The sequence below is a fragment of the Tenrec ecaudatus genome, chromosome 13 (genome assembly GCF_050624435.1).
Source record: "Tenrec ecaudatus isolate mTenEca1 chromosome 13, mTenEca1.hap1, whole genome shotgun sequence".
Lineage (NCBI taxonomy): Eukaryota > Metazoa > Chordata > Mammalia > Afrosoricida > Tenrecidae > Tenrec > Tenrec ecaudatus.
The window spans coordinates 60,869,642-60,886,531 of NC_134542.1; the positions used below are offsets into that span (position 1 = coordinate 60,869,642).

Below are 16,890 nucleotides of genomic sequence, written 5' to 3' on the forward strand. Positions count from 1 at the left end.
TCTATTGAAAGTGTTGGAGAGCAAAAATATTAACTGGGGTGCTGAGATATGCCTGACCCAAGTCATGGTATTTTCAATTGCCTCGGATGCATGTGGAATTTGGAGGAAGATCAGAGACGAGTTGATGCATTTGAAATTTGGTGTTGGTGAAGAGTATTGAAAATCCGATGCCCTCCCAGATGAAAAAATCAATGTTTTGGTAGAAAGACAGCCAGAATGCCCCTGAAAGACAAGGATGGTGAAAGTTGGTCTCATCCTTTTGGACATGTTATCGGGACGGACCTGTCCCTGGGGAAGTATAGCAAGTCTAATAGAGTCAGGGACAGGAAGGAAGACCCTTGATGAGATGGACGGATAGCGTGATTGCAATCACAGGCTCCTACTAACGATTGTGAGGATGGTGCAAGACAGGGCGGTGCTTTGTTCTGTTGCAGCCGGCTCAGGAGCAACTAACAACAAGGACAGAGTTCCCACAGAAGTCTGCTTCATAAATTCTGCTCACATCTGTAGCCCTGCAGAAACCTGTTCCTTTAGAGTGACTCTGTTGGTATTTGAAGTAGTGGTGTCATCGCTGACAGGGTCGTAGAAACAAACAAGCCATCCCAGTCTGAGAAACTGACAAACAGGTGGTAGAGACAAGCAATATCTGTATAGAAATTATTTTTATTCATAACAAATATGAATAAAGTTGCTGAATGCAAATTGAGCCATAGGTAAGTGTATGTCCATTCTACTAATATGGTAATTGCTAAAGAACTTAAGACTCTGTAGTCAGAGAAACTTTTATCTAAATTCTGGCTCTATGACCTTGAGTGAGCTGTGTAAACTTTCTAAACCTGATTGTCTCATCCCTAAAAGAGGGCTGATCATAAGGATGCCTCCCTCCTATGGTTGTTTTTGAGAATTTGATGAGATAAAATACACAAAGTGCAGATATCGCCTGCCATAGTTATATGTGTAATGTATTTAAATGATTTCATTATTTTTTTTTTCAACTTTAGCAAATGACACACTAAAGATAGGTTTTTAGGCTGGTCTCTTCAATGAGACTATTTCAAAGCATTTACCCAAGGAAGTCTGGCCAGCTTCTGTGTTCACCATTACCATTTGATGACTTGTTTTTAGAATCAAGCTTTAGATTGCCAAAACAGAATCTATTTTTAGATTCTATTAGAATCTGTTGGAAGATTCTAACTTCCAACAGAGCTGGAAGTTAGAGCTGTTGGAAGCCTCCTAAGGTAGTTAAAGTTAATCTTAAGCAATTTAATACAAATCACGGTTTACGCATCCTTGAGTTCCAATACCAGTGAACTGGGGAGGGCAAGAGTGAGATGTCGGAGGGCTCTGTTTGCTGTCATCCAGCTGGTCCCACCACCAGCTCCATCTGCTCTCAGGTGTAGGTAGTAACAAACTCCTCTGCCAAAGACACCACTTGGATATTCGCTTCTTCTCCTTTTGAGGTCAACCCACTGCCATCAGTTTCATTCCAATTCATAGCAACTCTGTATTGGGTTTCTGAGGTTGTCACTCTTTGGGGGAGCGGGAGAGCCTCATCTTCCTCCTGTGGACAGGCTGGTGAGTGGGAGGTACCAACTTGCCGGTTAGCAGTCCAGCCCTTACCCAAGAAGCCTAGCAGAGGGACTGCACAGAAAGGTGCTTGCTTTAGTTTTTCCAAATATTTAGAAGGTATGATTTTGGCATTTTAATATCTTTTGGAGGCATAATCCAAATTTTCCAGTAGGTTTTGTGGGGGGGTTTTGGTCTTGTTTCTGATAACTCTCCTCTCTCTCTCTCTCTCTCTCTCTCTCTCTCTCTCTCTCTCTCTCTCTCTCTCTCTTTCTCTTTCTCTCGGTTTGCTAATAGGGCCTTCTAAGCAAGAGTAAGGGATTTGGATTTGATACAACTGTTAGATGTCTATCATTTGGGAGCCACTGAAGGATTCAGAGTACAAAGTGGGCCAGAGTTGTATTTTTGATCAACCTTTCCAGGGTGGCTTCAATTGGGCAGGAGCAAGAAGAACCTGGGAGGCTAGTCGGAGGTTTAAAAGAGTTGAAAGGTAGGCTAAACTAGGGTTGTAGAAATGGAAATAAACTAGCCCAGGAAGATACTTTGGAAGTAGAATTGACAGGACTAGGTGACAGATTAGGAGACTGTCACAGGTGGCCCTTAGATTTCTGAGCTGGGCAGCAGGTGGGAGGAGCATGCTGAGCTCCCCAAGAGAGAGACTCCCGGATCAAAGGAAGGTTTGAAAGGAAGAGGATCAGTTCCCTTCTGGGTGATCCATTGTACTCTGGTTTCCTCAACAAGATGGAAGAATTGAGGGTCAGCAAGTACATTCTGGCAGCAACAGCGTGGCACTAAAACCCAGGGGTGGATCAGTTAAAATCTTGAATATGGATCATCTCTTATGAGGATAAAGAGATATTTGCCATTCACCACTTCTCTCTCTCTGAAAAGTTTGGATTTGTGCCTGCAATTAGCCCCTTTTCGCTGAAGTCCCGTACCTTATGTGGAAACTCCCTGTGTGTCTCAGAGGTGCCGCTTATACGTGTGACTCTGCTCAAGCAAACACAAGAGAATGGCTGGTCTTCCAGCATGCTCAGTCACCCTCTAGTTGAAGCTCCGAGCAAGCTGATGCCAGCCAGTCACACTGGCAGTGAGTTTCCACTAACAAATAAGTGAACCGTTGGACATTTTCACTAAGAGAATTAATAATTGTGATGTATTAATTCACTAAGAGAATTAATAATTGTGATTAAGTGATCTTTTCCTTAAAATAGGGATGTTGACTCAAACAGGTATTTGAGATAGGCTTCAAGTCTATTTTTATGTTTTATTAAAGCTAATATATTTTTAAGTACTTTAGATTTTCTCTCCTCTACCAGGAAGTGTGTATTTTGTCTCAATTTCTGGTCATTCCTTTCGGGCAAGTCTGGCACGGAAGAAAGGTGAGCAAGACTAAGTCTTACTACGAGCAGCTAAACAGCGGTGACCCAAGCCCGGTAGCATGGGATCCTTTTAACTCCTGGGGACCCCGCTGTGAGTCAGAGCAGAGCCATGCTCCATAGGCTTTAAGGGCTGAGGGCTTCTCTAAGAAACATGTCCCGGCCTTTCTCCCAAGGTAGAAGACCCTGGGTAGACTGGAACTACCAACCTTCCAGTGAGCAGCCAGGCACCTTCACCTAGCCACACTTCAGGAACTCCAGGTCAGCAACGGAAGACCCATGACACTTTTTCTCTTTTACCCTTTTAAAAATGAATGAGTAGTCAACTCACACAATGGCCTCCAAGTTTGTTAAGCGGCATGAATGGCACAGTTGGACATTTTTTTTTAAAGATCGTTTTATTGGGGGCTCTTTCAACTCTTGTTACCATCCATACAGCCATTGTATCAGACATATTATTGCAAATGTTGCCATCATTCTTCTCTAGACATTTACTTTCCATTGAGACCTTGGGATCAGCTCCGCTTTTTCCCTCCCTGTTCACTTATAAATTGTTATTATTTTCATATCTCACACCAACTGCTGTCTCCTTTCTCCTCTAGTTTCCGTTGTCTTTGACCCTGGAGGGTGGTGTGGCTACATGTCATTCACTGGGATCGATTCCCTCTTCTTCCCCCAGCCCCCCCTTTTGATATCACTGTTCCCATTCCCGTTCCATGTGGCGGGAGCTTTATCTCTTGTCTACACCTGTGTACATGCTCCGGTCCAGTCCAGAGGCCACAGTTAGACAGGTTGAGTTTCAAGGATGAATCTGGTTTTCATTTTCTCCATCCCTCCGCCCAACAAGTATAGAAAAAGACTTTTTCTGACTCCTTTGCACACTTGTCTAGCTCTTTGCCTCATACCCGCCCTGTCCATCCAGCACTAGAGTCCTAAGAAGTGATTGTGACCAACGAGTGAGCGCACACTGAGCTCGAGGACAGCAGCCATGGGTCATGAGGCGGAAGGGAAGGCGGGCAGATGCTGGCTCCTAGAAGCTTGGTGAACTGATGGAAATGAAGTCTCAGGGGGGGAAATGGCCAGGAGAAAGAATACTATCCTCATTTCCTGAGGAAGTCGTCCTGGGTTTGTTTTTCCAGCAGGATTTTGTGGGAGGTCAGAGCACTCTGACCCCAGTGTCAGCTGCCAGCAGCTGTGCCGGTCTTGGCCCTTCTTCCTGCCACCACTCCCTGGGGGTGGGGTGAGGGGACCCTGTTTTTCCACTGGTTTACTGTACGATGTGCTAGAGATACAAAGATAAAAGTCCGTCTCCTTTATTTGGGAGGCTCCCAGGAGAGTAAAGAAGATATTGTTAAAAACCAATGACATGCAACTTCCGCTGCCACCCAGGATGGGGTAACAGAGCCCAGACTTACCCTCGCATGTGAAGGAACCAAAAACACGCAGACTAAGTAAAGGAAACAACAGTTTTCAGACAGTAGATAATAGAGAGCTCACGACAGTGCTTCCTGAGAGAAGGAAACAATGGTGCCATCTTACTTCCTGGAGAAGGAGCCCTGGTGTCGCACAGTGAAGTGCTCAGGCGCTAACCCCAAGATCAATGGTTGGAACCCACCAGCAACTCCGCATTAGCGAAGACCTGGTGGTCTTCTCCCATAAAGATTACTGCTTAGGAAGCCCTATCGCGCAGCTCTGCCCCAGCAGGGAGGGAGGCTGACATGGACAGCACAGCACCCATCCACGCCACCGCCTGGACGAGAGACCCGGACGCTGCGAGGAGGCCCCCGGGCGGCACCCAGTGACCTGTCTGTGGGGGCAGAGCTGTGATTCTAGGGTGGGCTGCTTTTGTTCTTAAGTGCCACCCAGCCTGTTTGAGGCACAGTGGCCCACTGTCTGATCCTGCACCATTCTCACCATCACTGTGTCCACCCCTGTCCTTCTGCAGGGACCGGTCCCTCCTGAGACTAAGTCCCAAGTTCATGAGATGAAGTCTCTCCATCTGTGTTTCTAAAGAGCATTCTGGCTGTACTTCTTCCAAGAAAAATGTGTTTGCTTTTTCGGCAGTCCATGGTATGTTCAGTATTCTTTGCCCACACCATAACTCAAAGGCGTGGATTCTTTGGCTGTCCTTATTCACTGCCAATTTCTTTGGCATGCCTATGAGGTCATGCATGCATACCATGGTCAGGCCAAGAGAGTTCAGGAATTAGGGTTTCCAGGACAGAGTAGCAGAGAGGAGAACGCTTTACCGAGAGAGTACAGAGGACCTTATTCAATCTTTAGCTGAGTGCAATCACTACATGCATATGAGGAAATCATTGCGACTGGGGTAGGGGTGGGGGGTACATAGGGTGGCGGGGAACAGGAACAAGTAGAAAATTGTCCAAGCTCTCCCGGGCTAGGACTAGTTGATGCTGCTACGAGCCAGAGTGGGAAGAGCTGGACGTGCATGAGGCGCACTCGGGAAAGCACTGTGTCAGTGTCACAGCCTCTTAGCTTCAGGCTGAGGGCTGCTGGAGCCCCTACCAAAGCTTGGAAGGAAGGTTCAAAAGAATCCGCTGTTTTCACATACGACACCTGCATTTGAAAACGAAGTTGAAAACTAGCTAAATAAATACCAAAGAGAAAAAAGGAGTCGGCATCCTACATCAAATTCACAAACTCTGACATTCATAGAAAAATAAGGAAGAAGAAGAAAATTCAATAACAATGAGAAAACATGAACAGACACAATCCATAGAATTAGTTATTAGCTATCATACCTGTGTTTTGTATGTTCCAGAGAGCAGGGCAGATGGAGCATGGCCAGCAGTCATAGGAGGTCTTGAGCTGGCTTTAAACCAACATAACTGACTTCTGGCAAAGGAAACTCTAATTCCTGATATGAAATTACAGTATATGAGCTGCACAGCAGATTAAGCATGGCAGAACTAATTATCAGTGAACTTAAGTACATAATGAAAGAAATCATCCTAAATTGAATGTAAAAAGATTGGATGAAACAATACAAAGTGATTTAGTGAATGTACAATTGTAGTCCCAGAGAGGGAAAATGGAGGGGAAAATAGTTCAAATAGTGGTGGATTTTTCCAAAGCTGAAGAGAATTGTAAACTAAGATTCAAGGTGTTGAACGGATCCCTAACAGAAGAAACACGAAGGAAGCTACACCAAAACATATCATAATAAAATAGCTTCAAATCAGTGATAAAGACTATTAAGATGACCCAGTGGGGAGATATACATTATGTAGACAGATAGAATTTTTTTTAAGAAAATAATATCTTTCAAGTACTGAAAATCTCCCACAGACATTTTCAGTGTGAGAGATATGATTACATAGAGAGAGAATTACTGACATATTATAACCAAGGAGTCCAGGTTCTGAACCTGAGAAGACTTCCCAGAGGAGGCCAAGTGTGGGCTGAGTCCCGAATGGAATCAGAGAGGCAGAGGTCAAAACCCTGACCCCGTTTCTCACTGCGTGACCCTAGACAAGGCACTTAATCGTGCTGAACCTCAGTTTCCTTCTGTATAAAGCGCAGGTGATTAAAGTACCTCCTAGAAGATGAGCTTACAGTCTCTGGAAGTGTTTAAATAATGCTACATGGCCATCCCTGCTAGGTGTAGCGGGAGGCCACAGAGGAGCTCTCTGCGTCCCGTGGCTGATGGAACTATCTGCGTACACAATCTTCACAGTCTGTGTGGATGCGGAGGGTGATGAGAGAGGTGAAGTTTCGCCTCTTGCCTTCAATGAAGAGCAAGTGAAACTAGACAGCTATCAGTATTCAAGTCACAGAAGTCCTTGGGTGTCAGTTGCTGGTGGGATGTTTTTAAGAATGCTCCTGCCTTTGAAAGAGCAAGAGCGCTTATCTTGGTGATTGCACATTGTGTGAGAAGAACATAAAGCTTGGAATTTAGGTTGCAGCTAATCCCTTGCTTCACTAATATTTTAATAGCTCTTTATTCTCTCGGCTAACTGGATTTATGGGGCACATTTATAATATGAATAGGAGAATTGTTCAGGCCAATGGTTTGCTACCTTTGCCTAGAACCAGCGGCTGACCTGACCAGAGGAGAATGATGTTCTAGTATGGCAATTCTGTGTTTTGGGAAAATATGAAACAAAGGGAAAGAGAGAATTCTGAGAAATATGCACCCCTCCCCCTAAATATTTTATTCACCACAAAGGAAGCAAGAGGGAGAACAAAGAGTGAGAATAAAAGAAAGAAATCTGGTTGAGGCTAAGCCAAATAAACTTAAACTGTTTAAGGAATAAATTGGCGGAGTAATTCGAATCATGGGCAGGTGCTACGAGTGTAATTTAGTCAGTGTTCGGGAACCTGCCAAGGAAGAGAAAAATGTGTTGCTTGTGAGATCATTTCCCAGCAGCTTCATAAAAGAAAACTGATTACAGGAATTTAATAAGTAAAACAGAGCCAGAAATATAGTAATCAAATGAGTTTTTAATTACATTTCAAGCAGAAAAAAAATCCCAATTTGTGCCCCAGGGACTAAAAAAAATACTTCTAGAGAAATGCTTTTGTAGCAGGAAAATAATATAAACACTAATTTCCATAGGAATTATAGTAGTCAGTTTAATTAAAAGGCCTGATCAGAGTGAAGAGGAGCTAGTGCCAAACTACACTAAATAAAACCATGGTGGTCACGTTACCTCACACTATTGTCTAAACAGAAACAGTGTCCAATGACTTGGAAACCAGCACCTGCATCTTCCCCAGGAAATAAGGAGAAAGTTGACCTTTGCCTCATTATGATGTTCCTCTGTGTTATCATCATGTGGAATAACTTGCATATTTGACTTAAAATCGGGTGTTTTTGCTTGATATCATAAATGTCACTTTTAAGAGAGAAGGCAAATATATGTCGCTCTATTTGAGGGACATCCATGTGACACGCCCCCCCCACCCCCTTAGCCAGGATGGAGCGCGCTCACCACTCCTTACGGGACCGAATCAGTTCAGGCCTTTCCTACTGTGCGCTGCCTTATCTCAGTGGTGTCTCACAAGGACCCTCTAGTCTACAGATGCCAGAATATGTTCCTCCCGTGTTAGACCCAGGCATGATCGTCAGACCTTTCACTGCAGTTGGGAGATGAGAACCCAAGGCGGGGGGTCGGGGATTCTTTTGCTCCTCTTGCCCCTTGCATTGGAAAACCATTGTTATGGGTTTATTTCCCCTGTAAATATAAAGGATTGCACACCGGGTAGGTGGGAGAAAGGTGTGCTAGAAGATTTAGAGCCTTGCAAACTCTACGTGCAAGTTCTGCTTTGTCCCCTCGCGTTATCAAGAGGTGTTGTCCTTTGAGACCTATCTCACACTTGACCTCAGCCCCATTTCTGGGTACCTCGCCAACTTCCCCACGATTTCCAAGTCTTACACCATTGTGCTTCTCCTCTACTTCCTTCTTTGTCCGTCGGGCCTTCTTGACTTCACTTTGAATCATTTCCAGCACAAAGTTCCATGTCATTCTCTCTTTTCACAGGAAATCCAGTCCTCCTCAATATTGTGGGTCCCTAATAACTTTATGTGGCCCTCCTCGTCCCCAAAACCAAAGTCCTGACTCTCACCTCTGAGGAGGAGCAGGCCAGTTGTGCTGAAGTGGAGTTGCTTGGTATGGCTCTTCTAGTCATAGTCGTGATTGGGAAGGCCCATGCAAATAGGGTGTGTGAAACTCTAACATGAGGATCAGTCAGTTTCGCTATCTACTAGGTATAAGATGAGCCATCTCGAGATTGGGCCTCCACTGCAGTACTCCCTCAACACAAGAACACTTGGTTCTAACAATCTGGCATTCTGTGATGCTCACCTTCCCAACACGATCACTGAAGGCAAAATGGGTGCATAAGCAAATGTGGTAAACAAAGCTGATGGTGCCCAGCTATCAAAAGATATAATGTCTAGGGACTTAAAGGCTTGAAGATAAATGAGCAGCCATCTAGCTCAGAAGCAACAAAGCCCACATGGAAGAAAGCACACCTGCCTGTTTGATCATGAGTTGTCTATGGGATCAGGAGTCATGCATCTAAGACCCAGAACAAAATCATACCCAATGTGAATAGGGGCAGGGCATGGAGTGGAGACCCAATGCCCATCTGTAGATAATTGGACATGTCCTCACAGAGGGGTCACAGGGAAGAGATGAGCCAGGCAGGGTGCAGTATAGTACAGATGAAACACACAACTCTTCTCTAGTTCTTTGGTGCTTCCTTCCCCCCACTATCATGGCCTCAATTCTACATTACCAATTGGATTTGACCAGAACATGCACACTGCTACAGATAAGAGCCGGCAACACAGGGAATCCAGGACAGATAAACCCCTCGGGGATAACAATGAAAGTAGAGATATCAGGAGGATTAGAAGGTGTGGGGAAAACGGGGAAATAGATCACAAGGATCAACTATACCCACCTCCCAGGGGGATGAACAGGGGAAAGTGGGTGAGGGGTGATGGAGGAGGATGGAAGATATGAAAATAATAATCTATAACTTACCAAGGGTTTGTGAAGGAGCGTGGGGGAGGGGAAGAAATAGGAAACTGATATTAGTGCTCAAACGGGAAGAGAATGTTTTGAAAATGATGATGGTGGCATATGTGCAAATGTGCTTGACACACTGGATGAATATATGGATTATGATGAGATGTAAGAGCCCCCAATTAAAGTTTTTCTTTAAAAAAAGAACCGAGAGGGGTGTGAGTAAAAGAGTAGTAGCGAAGAGAGACTGCAGCCTCTGCCCATGTAAAATGTCCTTTACGATGTCAATACTGACACAGTGTATGTATGCATGTATTGTGATTTGAGCTGTATGAGTCCCCAATAAAATTATCTTTAAAAAAATATGAGGCATCTCAGAGGCAGGAATAAGGGCTTTCAGGACCATCAAAAAAGAACCAGAAGCAGCAAAGCACACCCTTTGGACCCTGAGACCTCCTGCCCTGAGCATCTTTGATGCTGAACACAGGAAATTGTGACTCTAGATAGCTGACTGAAAAACTGTGGCAGTGGCTGCAGGAACAGCAGCATCAGAACACAGAGCAGAAGGATGAGCTTACCCATAGACTGAGTAAAGCCAGGTGCCTTCGGGCAGGAGGCTCACTGGAAGAGTGGGTTGCTTCCAGGCAATAAATCTGGACGGCCAGGTTTGCAGACCCACAGAACTGAGCTGAACACCTTTGGGCTGAGCTGTAGGGCAGAGCAGTGTACTTTGGGAGCATTTATTGGTAGTGTTAAAGGAGGTTTGTAACACTTGCCCAAGTACGGCCCTGGCCAAGGGACTGCATGGCTAGTTACCGAGGGCCCGCGAGAGGCATGCCTGCAGGCACCATGAAAAAGAACTGCTTGGAAAACTGCTGTTTATAATCCTGAATTGTAACCTGTTTTTGAACCCCACAATAGTGAGTCTTATCTGTGGGTTTTACGTGGTTTTTGCGAGGGATCATGGAACCCAGAAAAGAAGTTGTCAGCATAGAGAAGGGTGGAGGCATGTCTGACCTTGGCTTCATGGGAATTAACCTTGGGATGATGTGGACTTGAATTCTCCTCCCCCTTGTGAGGTTGGAAAAAGTCAGACCCGACTCCCACACCATTTTAAACACAAGCTTTTATCTCGAGCCCCATCTCACATCTTTTATAAACGGCTGCTCTGCCAGCTACTCTGCCTCCCACAGCTTCCATGGATTTCTGTTGTATCAAAGTTTCCCTTTCTTTGCATTCTAAGTCCTTTAGGATAGCTTGTTTGTTTTTCTCTATGAAGCACTGAATAAAAACTGAACATGGAGCTGTGGGGGTGTTGGCCTATGAAACAAATGGTGAAGTTCCTACTTCCTCCTTTGGGCTAGCTGCTTTTGTTAGCCAGCTCAGACCTCCCCTTAAAGGCACCCCCTCCATTACACAGGAAACAAAAGGAGCTGTTGTTGCAGGTCTTTGATTCTGACTCATACCAGCCCTGGGAGTTCTGATATTGCAGTGAGTTTAGTATAGGCTGTTAGCCGAAAGGTTGATCATTCAAACCCACCAGGCTCCCCTGTGGCTGTCTGCTTCCAGAAAGACTTCCAACCTCAGAAACCCTATGGAGCAGTTCGCCTTTGTCCTATAGGGTTGCTGTGAGCCTGGGTGGTTGGCAGAGAGTTTTATAAGACCAAACCACTGAGATTCCAGCATACCTTCTGAAAAGCCTGCTCCCGTCATGACCCATGGTTACAGAATCCTCAACAGTAATGTCTTACACCAGGAAACATACACTCTTCATGTTTGAGGATGCCAGAATGAACCTTCTCCAAGCAGGACTGGAAACATGACTCTACTCATAAGACCTGACTTACCCTCACAAAGCACTATCTATCTACTGCAAGGATATGAGTAGACTGTAACCAGGTAAAGGATACCCCCACCCCCAAACCCACTGCCATTAAGGTGTTTCAGGCTAATCTGGATCCTATAGGATAGAATAGGACTGCTCCGTAGAACAGCTGGCAAACAATCTGAAGTGTTCATAATTGGGAGCTCTTGCCAGACCACAGAGATCAGGGATGTCAGGTGCTTATTCTGTGGGACCCTGGCAGTGGGGAACAGCTTCAAGAAGTGCAGGTCTTCAGACGCTGTCTGCTCATTAGATGGTGCCCAGCAACCACTGCCAACTGCTCTGAAGGATCACCTAGGAAGGTCCTGGGTACAGGAGGAGGAAACTGCGGAACAGAACCCAAAGTCATGAAAGAGCCCAGACCACCTGGTCACAGAGAGATTGGCAGATCCCCTAAGACTTCAGGTCTGGCTGGGGCTGAATTGACCTCGAGTTAGAATAATCAACCGTTTGAGGTCAAAAGAGCAACATTTAATCAAAGACAAAGTTCAGGAACGAAGGAATGGAAACAGGAAGCATACGAAGTGAGATAGATACACAAGGGCACTTTGAGGGGATTGCAATCGATGAGTTGAATTTGAATGTGTATAAATTGTTAAGGGTAAGATTCTACTCTATAAACCTTCGCATAATTCACAATAAAAGTTCAAAAACAATCTATATACTCTCACAGTGAGCAAAGTTATGAAAACGGATTAGACATAACCAAACAACTTGAGGAAATTATCCACTGGGCCTGGGGGGTTAGGAGCATGCTCTTGGGGGCACAAAGTTCAATAGCATAACACTGCCCACAAGGACAATGTTCTACATCCTACTTTGGTGATGATGAGGTCTCAAAGGCTCATGAGCCACCACCTAAGGTGCCTATTGGCCAACTATTGGCCTGCTGTCTGGAGGGAAGAAGAATAAAGAAAGTTGAAAACATATGGGAACAATTGATCCAATGGGCAAATGGACCACATGAACATCAATCTCAACAACCCTGTGGCCCTGAAAATGAGATGGTGGCCAGCTATCAACTTCTCTGAAAGGAATCACATTCGGAGGTCCTAAATAGAGAGGGAGGAAAATGTGGAACAAAACTCAGAATTATTAAAAAAAAAAAAAAAAAGACCTAGCTTACTGGTTGGATAAAGGCTAGTGGGGCCTTTAGTTACCCAAAAGGTCTAGAAATGAACTCACCTCCATGGCTCAGTTTTGAGCAACAATGAAACCAAAAAGTCAAACTCACTGCCATTGAGTCAATTCTAATTCACAGTGGCTCTATAGGGCAGAGTAGAATTGCCCTTATGAGTTTCCAAGACTGCAACTCTTTTACAGAAGTACAAAGCTCTGAGTGGCTGGTGGCTTTGAATTGCCAACCTTGCAGTTAGCAGCCTAACTCATAACCACTATGCCACCAGGGCTCTTTGTAGCAACAACAGACAGGTCTAGAAGGAAGACAATAATACTAGGTAAGTACACACCCTGGAATAATCAACTGTTTCAGATAAAAAGTACAGCATCAGCCCAAGGACAAAGTTTCAAAAGGTTCCAAATGAACCTGGAAGCAAGAAACACAGGGAGGAGGTGAGATAAGTAATGTATATTGTGGGGATTGCAAGGATGTGAAGCAAAAGGTATATAAATTGTTGAATGGAAAACTGATCTGTTCCATAAACCTTCACTCAAATCAAGAAAAGTTTTTTAAAAATAGGCATCTGGGAAGACAAATAACCAAAGGTTAATTTTTTTTTTGTAATCCAAATGTTTTCATTCAATTCTGTCCACTTGTGAAATGCTACTATAAAAGTAACACCATATAAAGATATTTTAGATCCTTGGTGTGTTCATCTGGATACTTTAGAGAAACAAATCCACAGAAACTCATGTATGAGAGAGAGTTTATATAAATGCTAAGTGCACATCAAGAAAACATCCCAAGCCAGGGCTGCTCAAGCCCACAAGTCCAACATACCCATATGTCTGACACCAATCCACAAAGTCTTCCTCCATCTCACAAAACACATGCAACAATGCTGACTGCAGGGGGAAAGCCGAGTCAGTGAATGTGTAAGCATCTCAGCGCTGGCAGGGGTCTCCACACGGCTGCCCCAGCAGCCAGGGCTGCATCGGGGTAGGTCCATGTGGCTTCTCCTCAGGAATGTCTTGCAGGAAGTGAGCCTTGCCAATTGAAGCAGGGAACTGGCTAAGGCAGCTGCACACTGGTCCGACCATCAGAAACAAGAGACCCACGAACTAGAAAGGCTAGGCTCACTGAGACATTTAGCTTTCTGCCCTTCAATTAACCCCACATGTGTTTATCAGCCAGGTTGGCACAATAAACTTTAACTAGATCACTTGGCTAATTTGAACCTATTATTATCTGTTCTAGATGATAGAAAATCCCACTCAAGGCAGGCAACCAAAAGTTAACAGTGGTGGGGTTGCATGCCATCTTCATTTACTTCTTTTTACTCTCTTACTTATATTCTTTCTAAAATTAACACATACAACTTCAGAAAAACATAACTAAAAAAAGGAGAGAAAAATCATTATTCTCAAATGAACTCATGTTTCAAAAGGATAAAGGCCAAGTATGTTTCAAAAAGATAAAAACCGTCATCAAAATCTCACTTTTTCAATTGTGGTATCCAGAAAATAAAAATTCTCCCAACTCTTTTTAAAAAATCTTTTGCAAAGGTGAGGTTATTCATACAAGCCAGTGTTCATACTTTTAGTATAGAAGTGCTTCCTAGATGGAGAACTGTTTTTCCTGTTCACATTGTGTTGGTTAAGTAGGTTTGAAGTCGTTCATTGTATAAAATGAAAAATATTTAAATGAAGAAAATGTAGACCCTCGTGTATTGAAAAGAAATTCTATAACTTTTCATTTTATTCTGGTAAAATATGTACTATATATATAAATGTTCTTTTAACCATTTTTAAGTGTACAACAAATTTGTGACCTTAATTACACTTGCTGTGTTAGGCTACCATGGCCACTACCCATCTCCAACTATTCCTTATCACCCTCAACAAAGATCTCAGCATCCTGTTAAGCAATAACTCTCTTATTTCCATCTCCTCCCCCGTCCCCGCCCCTCAGTTCCTGGAAACTACTCATAAACGTATGTGTCTGTGCCTTTGTCTGCTCTAGGTATTCCAGATAGGAGGGATCAGACGGCATTTCTCCTTATGTGCCTGGCTGTTTTCACTGAGCCTAATGCTTTCCAGCTAAGTCACAGCTTGTGTCGGGACTTCATTTCTCCGTAGAGCTGAATATTCCATTAAGCGTTTGTATCACGTTTGTCCGTACACCTGGTGATGGGCATTTGGACTGTTTCCACACGTTGGAAACAGTGCTGCAAGGAACGTTGGTGTCCCTGGATCTGTTTAAGTCCTTCTCTTAGGTATTTAGCACGGTATGGAACTGCCATCTCAGACGGTAACCCCAACTTAACTGTTTCAGGAAACACAGAGTTCTTCCAAGTGGTGCACCGTTTTACGTGCTCAGCAAAGGATGAGGGTACCGGTTTTATGAGCTAAAATAATAACAATCAGTAAAACAGTGTGTTCTTCTGCAGTTTAATCTGAGCTTCCTGGTTCAGTGGAAGAAACCCTCACCACTAACCTCCCCCAGCAGTCCTCTGCAGAATTACTCAAATGTAAATGCATCGTCTCCCATTGGGGGCTCTCAGTCCACTGCCAAGGACAATCTAGGTGTTGTGGGTGCGAAGCAAACCCAACTCACTGCCATCGAGTCAATTCGGACTCATAGCAACCCCACTGGGCAGGGTAGAACTGCCCCCTGGGATTTCCCGAGACTGTAACCCTTTACGGGAGTAGAAAGCCTCCTTTTTCTCCTGCGGACCGGCTGGTGGCACTTAACAACCCAACCTGTAACCACGACCCCACTAGGCAGTGGGCTGCCGCTGCTCCCAAGCAGAAAAACATTCTGTATGGAAATGCTTTGGGGCAGTCCTACGCTCTCCGGTAGGGCTGTGGTGAGCCGCTAACAACTTGTGGTGGGTCTCTGGGTTTGGGGCAAGTGAGGGCCCGGAAGCCTGCGAGGCATTGGACTTATTAGGGCCAGCTCACCTCTGACCACACCCTGAATTTCTTCTTGCATCTCCCAGTCACGCGCCTTCTTATTCCCTTTTCCTTTCTCCCTGTCTCATTTGGCATGTGCCCAGGCTGATGTGTACCTATAGCGCAGCTCCCAGATCCTTAGCTTTGAAATGAGCTCCACGCCTTGTTTCAGGATGGTAGCCAACCATTTTTATTCGGCTAACTCATCTGTAAGGGAGCCCTTGCTAGGTTGCTTTTTGTTAAAAATGTAGGGAGCCGTAAGCCCTGTCAGGCAGGCAAAACCACGCATATTTGTTGCTTGTCCCTCCTGGTGCAGCCAGAAGACAGGCCCTGGAGCCGCCTCGTGTGCCCGGCGCGCCCCCCACCCCACCCCTGGGAGTTGTGCACAGCCGCCCCCTTTCCTGGCATGGTCTGCAGAGAATGCCAGCCGAGGGGCAAAGTCCGTGGATCCGGTTGGTCCTGCCACCCTCCCTTGGCGCTGGTCCACCGGGACCCAGATTCCTCGCAAATGGAACCTGGAGGAAGTTGTCAGTGACTCCCTCTCCTCTGCTTGTTTTGCTTCAGGCACTGGTGAAGGTCAATGCGAAACTGAAGCCCATGTTGGACTTGGTGGCCGCGAACAGAAGTCAGTGGGAAGAGCTGCACCGGCGGCAGCGGCTTCGCGCTCCGGCCGCCGAGCCCTCCCCGGCCAGCCCCCCGGCGGCGGCGGCGGCGGCGGCGCGGGACCCGAAGTGAGCTCCGGCGGCCGGCTGCTGCGCCCCACTGCTGCCCGCGCCTGCAGCCCGCAGGGCCGGCTGCCTCCACAGGAGCATCCACTGTCCCTCTCTGCGCACACCCAAGGCCTGGGGCTCGGCTTTCCCGGGAAGTGTGGTCAGCAGGGGAGGGAGAGGGGATGGGGGGTAGGGGGAGAGAGACACACACACACACACACACACACACACACACACACACACACGGACAAAGGAGGGAGCCGCGTGGCGGGGGGAGTGCCCCAGGACCCTCCATGGCCCCTGAGGCTGCCCGAAGAACCCTGGGCCTGAGACCAGGCTGGGCTCCGTGGGTGCAGGGGACAATCTGAGTGCCAGGACCTGAGGCCTGTCGACTTGTTTGCTCCAAACTCGGGAAGAGTGAGCACGTCTCTAGCGCTGCTTCCTTTGTACGCGGCTCCTCTGTGTGTTCCAAGCCACCACCGCCTGCCTTTGGCCCCCCTCCCTGAGAGAGACCACCCCGCTGTGCCAGTCTGTCCCAGGAATCCCAATGTCATTGCGATGTTTTATTTCGAATCCTGAGATTATTCGTGCTGCCCCCCCCCCACCGAAAGGAGCCCGCAGTAGGAAGCGGGGGGGGGGGGGGGGGATGTGTTTGTGTGGCCAGTGTTGGTGGAAGGTTCCTAGGACCGCCTTGGGCGTGTGGTCCTCCTTTTCCGAGTTTTCAATTCAACCTTGAGGGTAGACCCAGCTTTCTCCCAAGCGGAATGGATTAATAGACC

The 16,890-nt window shown here is 46.0% G+C and overlaps 1 protein-coding gene across 1 annotated transcript in view; it reads left to right on the plus strand.

The window, feature by feature from the left end:
- PDE11A (phosphodiesterase 11A) overlaps window positions 1–16,136 on the plus strand; it is a 425,526-nt gene extending 409,390 nt beyond the window's left edge. Inside the window, exon 20 of the mRNA XM_075529079.1 lies at window positions 15,966–16,136. Within this exon, the coding sequence (XP_075385194.1) occupies window positions 15,966–16,136 (171 nt within the window). The remainder of the gene's footprint in view (window positions 1–15,965) is intronic.
- The last annotated feature ends 754 nt before the right edge of the window (window positions 16,137–16,890 follow it).